This window comes from Haliotis rubra, unplaced genomic scaffold (genome assembly GCF_003918875.1).
Source record: "Haliotis rubra isolate DU_JTF1 unplaced genomic scaffold, ASM391887v1 Scf363, whole genome shotgun sequence".
NCBI lineage: Eukaryota > Metazoa > Mollusca > Gastropoda > Lepetellida > Haliotidae > Haliotis > Haliotis rubra.
Genome location: NW_025767039.1, coordinates 747,156 through 753,602, shown reverse-complemented (window position 1 = coordinate 753,602; position 6,447 = coordinate 747,156). Strand labels below are relative to the sequence as shown.

Below are 6,447 nucleotides of genomic sequence, written 5' to 3'. Positions count from 1 at the left end.
TCTTTTATAAAAACTCTAGTGCTTCAAACGTCGTAATGCTTTGAAACACTATCTCGAGCTGACGACGTCTTGTGTTCCATAAATAACGCGTGGGCCAGACAGTCCGGTTGTCTGTTTTCCAGTACGCATTTATTACAATTACATATATCAACATCACATTCATAAGAATATTGTTATCTCTGCGCCGAGATGCTATCGTTTATGGAGCTTGATTACATCATATGAGACCCCACAGACGCTAAGATATCGATCTTCCTGTGACCATGCTTGCACGACGAAAGTCTAACAAACCTTGCATCTATATCTTTAATCACTGTATGTGCAGTAGTGATGAATTGGTTTACTCCAAACCACCATTGTCAGATAATAATTGGTCGTGAAAGTCATACTTATCTATACGTATACATATGCTTTTGTGTAGATATGTGTGGGAGACGGATGAGGATGAGGAAACCAGGAAGAGATGAAGACTGGATGAGGAAACCTGGAGGAGATGGAGACTGGATGAGGAAACCGGGAAGAGATGGAGACTGGATGAGGAAACCAGGAGGAGATGGAGGCTGGATGAGGAAACCAGAAAGAGATGGCGGCTGCATGATGAAACCAGGAGGAGATGGAGACTGGATGAGAAAACCAGGAAGAGATGGAGACTGGATGAGGAAACCAGGAAGAGATGGAGACTGGATGAGGAAACCAGGAAGAGATGGAGACTGGATGAGGAAACCAGGAAGAGATGGAGACTGGATGAGGAAACCAGGAGGAGATGGATGATTAGGAAACTAGGAAGAGATGGAGACTGGATGAGGAAACCAGGAAAACCAGAGATGGAGACTGGATGAGGAAACCAGGAAGAGATGGAGACTGGATGAGGGAAACCAGGACTGGAGACAGGATGAGGAAACCAGGAAGGATGAGGGAAACCAGGAAGAGATGGAGACTGGATGAGGAAACCAGGAAGAGATGGAGACTGGATGAGGAAACCAGGAGGAGATGGAGACTGGATGAGGAAACCGGGAAGAGATGAAGACAGGATGAGGAAACCAGGAAGAGATGAAGACTGGATGAGGAAACCAGGAGGAGATGGAGGCTGGATGAGGAAACCAGGAAGAGATGGAGACTGGATGAGGAAACCAGGAAGAGATGGAGGCTGGATGAGGTAACCAGGAGGAGATGGAGGCTGGATGAGAAAACCAGGAAGAGATGGAGGCTGGATGAGGAAACCAGGAAGAGATGGAGGCTGGATGAGGAAACCAGGAAGAGATGGAGACTGGATGAGGAAACCAGGAGGAGATGGAGGCTGGATGAGGAAACCAGAAAGAGATGGAGGTTGCATGAGGGAAACCAGGAGGAGATGGAGATTGGATGAGGAAACCAGGAAGAGATGGAGACTGGATGAGGCAGGAGGAGATGAGACTGGATGAGGAAACCAGGAAGAGATGGAGACTGGATGAGGAAACCAGGAAGAGATGGAGACTGGATTAGGGAAACCAGGAAGAGATGGAGACTGGATGAGGAAACTAGGAAGAGATGGAGACTGGATGAGGAAACCAGGAAGAGATGGAGACTGGATGAGGAAACCAGGAAGAGATGAAGACTGGATGGGGAAACCAGGAGGAGATGGAGGCTGGATGAGGTAACCAGGAGGAGAGATGGAGACTGGATGAGGAAACCAGGAAAAAGATGGAGGCTGGATGAGGAAACCGGGAAGAGATGAAGACTGGATGAGGAAACCGGGAAGAGATGGAGGCTGGATGAGGAAACCAGAAAGAGATGGAAACTGGATGAGGAAACCAGGAAGAGATGGAGGCTGGATGAGGGGAAACCAGAAAGAGATGGAAACTGGATGAGGAAACCAGGAAGAGATGGAGGCTGGATGAGAAAACCAGGAAGAGATGGAGGCTGGATGAGGAAAAAACCAGGAAGAGATGGAGACTGGATGAGGAAACCAGGAGGAGATGGAGGCTGGATGAGGAAACCAGAAAGAGATGGAGGTTGCATGAGGAAACCAGGAGGAGATGGAGATTGGATGAGGAAACCAGGAAGAGATGGAGACTGGATGAGGCAGGAGGAGATGAGACTGGATGAGGAAACCAGGAAGAGATGGAGACTGGATGAGGAAACCAGGAAGAGATGGAGACTGGATTAGGAAACCAGGAAGAGATGGAGACTGGATGAGGAAACTAGGAAGAGATGGAGACTGGATGAGGAAACCAGGAAGAGATGGAGACTGGATGAGGAAACCAGGAAGAGATGGAGACTGGATGGGGAAACCAGGAGGAGATGGAGGCTGGATGAGGTAACCAGGAGGAGATGGAGACTGGATGAGGAAACCAGGAAAAGATGGAGGCTGGATGAGGAAACCGGGAAGAGATGAAGACTGGATGAGGAAACCGGGAAGAGATGGAGACTGGATGAGGAAACCAGGAAAAGATGGAGGCTGGATGAGGAAACCAGAAAGAGATGGAAACTGGATGAGGAAACCAGGAAGAGATGGAGATTGGATGAGGAAACCTGGAAGAGATGAAAAATACGGTGTTGTGTGGATATGATACACCTGCCTTGCTGCAGTTACTGGCTGTGTGAAATGGTGGGTAAACTTTCTTCAGATCTCTGAATGTGGTTTACTAAAGAAATATTACTACGTGTTAATTTTGGAGGATTACTAAGTTATTGTAAACTACTTGACAATGTTGAGAAACAGTTTAATTTAATGTTTGGCGATGTATGGATTTCATAAGCTTATGGCAAACAAAGTTAATTGAGTGTATTTCTAAAATGTCTAGCACGGAATTATGTTGAACAGTTATTATGGTGATTCAATACGTTATTTACACACGAGGGTTATGTACAAGCTATTACATTAAACAAACTGAAAACATCACTTTCCCATAGTGGCTCGGCTGTCACAAAAAACATGTGTTCATGTAAGTGTGGGCGGTGGGGTGGCCTAGTGGTTAACGCGCTCGTTTGTCACGCCGAAGCCCCGAGTTCGATTCCAGACATGGGTACAATATGTGAAGCCCATTTCCGGTGTCCCCCGCCGTGATATTGCGGGGATATTGTTAAAAGCGGCGTAAAACTAGACTCACTCACTCATGTAAATGTAGAAAAGCCTCTCATCCTTAGTAAAGGAATCTGAAATTAATGCAATTACCATTAAGTAATTCATGTCATGACAATCCGTTGTGGCTTACATGTGTGTAGAACACTTTCGTTTGTACATTGCCATGATAGATGTACACACACAGAGACCATGGCGTACACGTACTGAAATATATATAAGTTAGTGCCGAGAAACACGGAGGGAGAATTCACATGCAAGATGATAAAGCGATTTAAATACATGACTTATAGTGTGAAGGACGTGTGCACATTGGTTCCCCTAAGCAAGACTCGTAGATTCAACATCGGCTACATTTAGACGATTGGTGCCAACTATCTGCCAATGCGCAACGGATCACATCTATATTAGCTTTACAGAACAGTAAACATTCCCATGTATGATTGTAGATTTGTGCAAGACATTAAGAAGGTTTGCAAAACCACCGCTTTACAAATTCAACTGTAAATTGCCATGTGTGATAATTTACATTCTGCATCAATGTTTGACTTGAACGGTTTGGTAATACTGTTGGAGGCAAGTATTGACAGTTGGTAAGGTTTTGCAGGACTAGTGATTAGACTGGAACTCCATCGACTACTGAAGGAATTGGACTTGATTATCTCGAACCGTTACAATAGCTTTACATTTTATTATCGGATTTTTCCCAGCATAGTCTTAACGATGGTAACGTGTGCTACATTAGTAAATTAACGGAAATTCCCCACTATAAACTTCGTTCTTGTAAATCAGAGAGTAGTAACACAATTTTCATAACGGTGGTCCGGGCGTCTGTTAGAGGGCTTATGTACATTCAGTGATTTCAGCTACTCCCTGAGGCCTGCAATCACGTCTTACGTCTGCTGGCCTAAGTCATGTCTGTCATAGTCAGAAAAGGCAGAGATCACGTATTACCACAGAAGGAGGGTAAAGCTTATGTGATTAAATCTCAGCGTCTACTCAGCTATTACTTTCCTTAGAAAATATGTCACATGTCGCATAACATCCAGGCACTTATCCCATCAATCATCACCTGTCGTTATTCTCTCTATCATTTGACAAGGTACAAACTATTACGCGACAACCAAGCCGAGCAGATATGTACAAAGGGGGGCATTAGGATTAGGTGTTTGGAATTTTTGTCAGTAAAGGCTTTAATCGAATAAGGGCATACGTTTCAGGAATTTGGAACGTTTCCCGGAGCCGAATTTAACTAAATCAGGGTTCTGTTAGTTACGTGTCCTGACACCAAATTTTCTCCACCATCTAAGATACATAATCTGTCTTTCAGTGACATTGTTTTCCACACTGCAAAAGCACTGAATGTGTAATCCTAGATTTCCCTCAGATTCAGGGGGTTTATTTTTAGACTCACAGCTCACTGGGGCCAATAAATGGAATAATTTGTTTGACTCAAAAATCTTAATTTGTCAGACACTAACATTATATATGCATTACATTCTTCCAAACAACACACTTTTCTGCATTATTTAATGTCAAACACCAGGTTTTGTACTATCTCAACTAATCTAAAGATGGTCATTTACACAATCTGAAGGTGATCCTCCAACACCATCTGAAGGTAATGCTCTACATCAACTGAAGGTGACCCTCCACACCATCTGAAGGTAATGCTCTACATCAACTGAAGGTGACCCTCCAACACCATCTGAAGGTAATGCTCTACATCAACTGAAGGTGACCCTCCAACACCATCTGAAAGTAATGCTCTACATCAACTGAAGGTGACCCTCCAACACCATCTGAAGGTAATGCTCTACATCAACTGAAGGTGACCCTCCAACACCATCTGAAGGTAATGCTCTACATCAACTGAAGGTGACCCTCCAACACCATCTGAAGGTAATGCTCTACATCAACTGAAGGTGACCCTCCAACACCTTCTGAAGGTAATGCTCTACATCAACTGAAGGTGACCCTCCAGCACCATCTGAAGGTAATGCTCTACATCAACTGAAGGTGACCCTCCAACACCATCTGAAGGTAATGCTCTACATCAACTGAAGGTGACCCTCCAACACCTTCTGAAGGTAATGCTCTACATCAACTGAAGGTGACCCTCCAGCACCATCTGAAGGTGATCTCTACATCAACTGAAGTGACCCTCCAACACCATCTGAAGGTAATGCTCTACATCAACTGAAGGTGACCCTCCACACCATCTGAAGGTGACCCTCCACACCATCTGAAGGTAATGCTCTACATCAACTGAAGGTGACCCTCCACACCATCTGAAGGTAATGCTCTACATCAACTGAAGGTGACCCTCCAACACCATCTGAAGGTACTGCTCTACATCAACTGAAGGTGACCCTCCACACCATCTGAAGGTAATGCTGTACATCAACTGAGGGTGACCCTCCAACACCTTCTGAAGGTAATGCTCTACATCAACTGAAGGTGACCCTCCAGCACCATCTGAAGGTAATGCTCTACATCAACTGAAGGTGACCCTCCAACACCATCTGAAGGTAATGCTCTACATCAACTGAAGGTGACCCTCCAACACCTTCTGAAGGTAATGCTCTACATCAACTGAAGGTGACCCTCCAGCACCATCTGAAGGTAATGCTCTACATCAACTGAAGGTGACCCTCCACACCATCTGAAGGTAATGCTCTACATCAACTGAAGGTGACCCTCCACACCATCTGAAGGTAATGCTCTACATCAACTGAAGGTGACCCTCCACACCATCTGAAGGTAATGCTCTACATCAACTGAAGGTGACCCTCCACACCATCTGAAGGTAATGCTCTACATCAACTGAAGGTGACCCTCCACACCATCTGAAGGTTATGCTCTACATCAACTGAAGGTGACCCTCCAACACCTTCTGAAGGTAATGCTCTACATCAACTGAAGGTGACCCTCCACACCATCTGAAGGTAATGCTCTACATCAACTGAAGGTGACCCTCCAACACCATCTGAAGGTAATGCTCTACATCAACTGAAGGTGACCCTCCAACACCTTCTGAAGGTAATGCTCTACATCAACTGAAGGTGACCCTCCAACACCATCTGAAGGTAATGCTCTACATCAACTGAGGGTGACCCTCCACACCATCTGAAGGTAATGCTCTACATCAACTGAAGGTGACCCTCCACACCTTCTGAAGGTAATGCTCTACATCAACTGAAGGTGACCCTCCAACACCATCTGAAGGTAATGCTCTACATCAACTGAGGGTGACCCTCCACACCATCTGAAGGTAATGCTCTACATCAACTGAAGGTGACCATCCAACACCATCTGAAGGTAATGCTCTACAAACACTGAAGGTGACCCTCCACACCATCTGAAGGTAATGCTCTACATCAACT

General features: G+C 45.2%; 1 protein-coding gene across 1 annotated transcript; it reads left to right on the top strand.

The window, feature by feature from the left end:
* Positions 1-423: 423 nt before the first annotated feature.
* Positions 424-771, top strand: LOC124285581 (histone-lysine N-methyltransferase set1-like). The gene has a single exon (XM_046721835.1). It carries the CDS (start codon positions 424-426, stop codon positions 769-771), a length of 348 nt encoding a protein of 115 aa, XP_046577791.1.
* Positions 772-6,447: the final 5,676 nt, after the last annotated feature.

What these genes read in the sequence shown, in the direction of transcription:
- LOC124285581 (XM_046721835.1), top strand. Translation starts at nt 424, where the DNA reads ATGTGTGGGAGACGGATGAGGATGAGGAAACCAGGAAGAGATGAAGAC.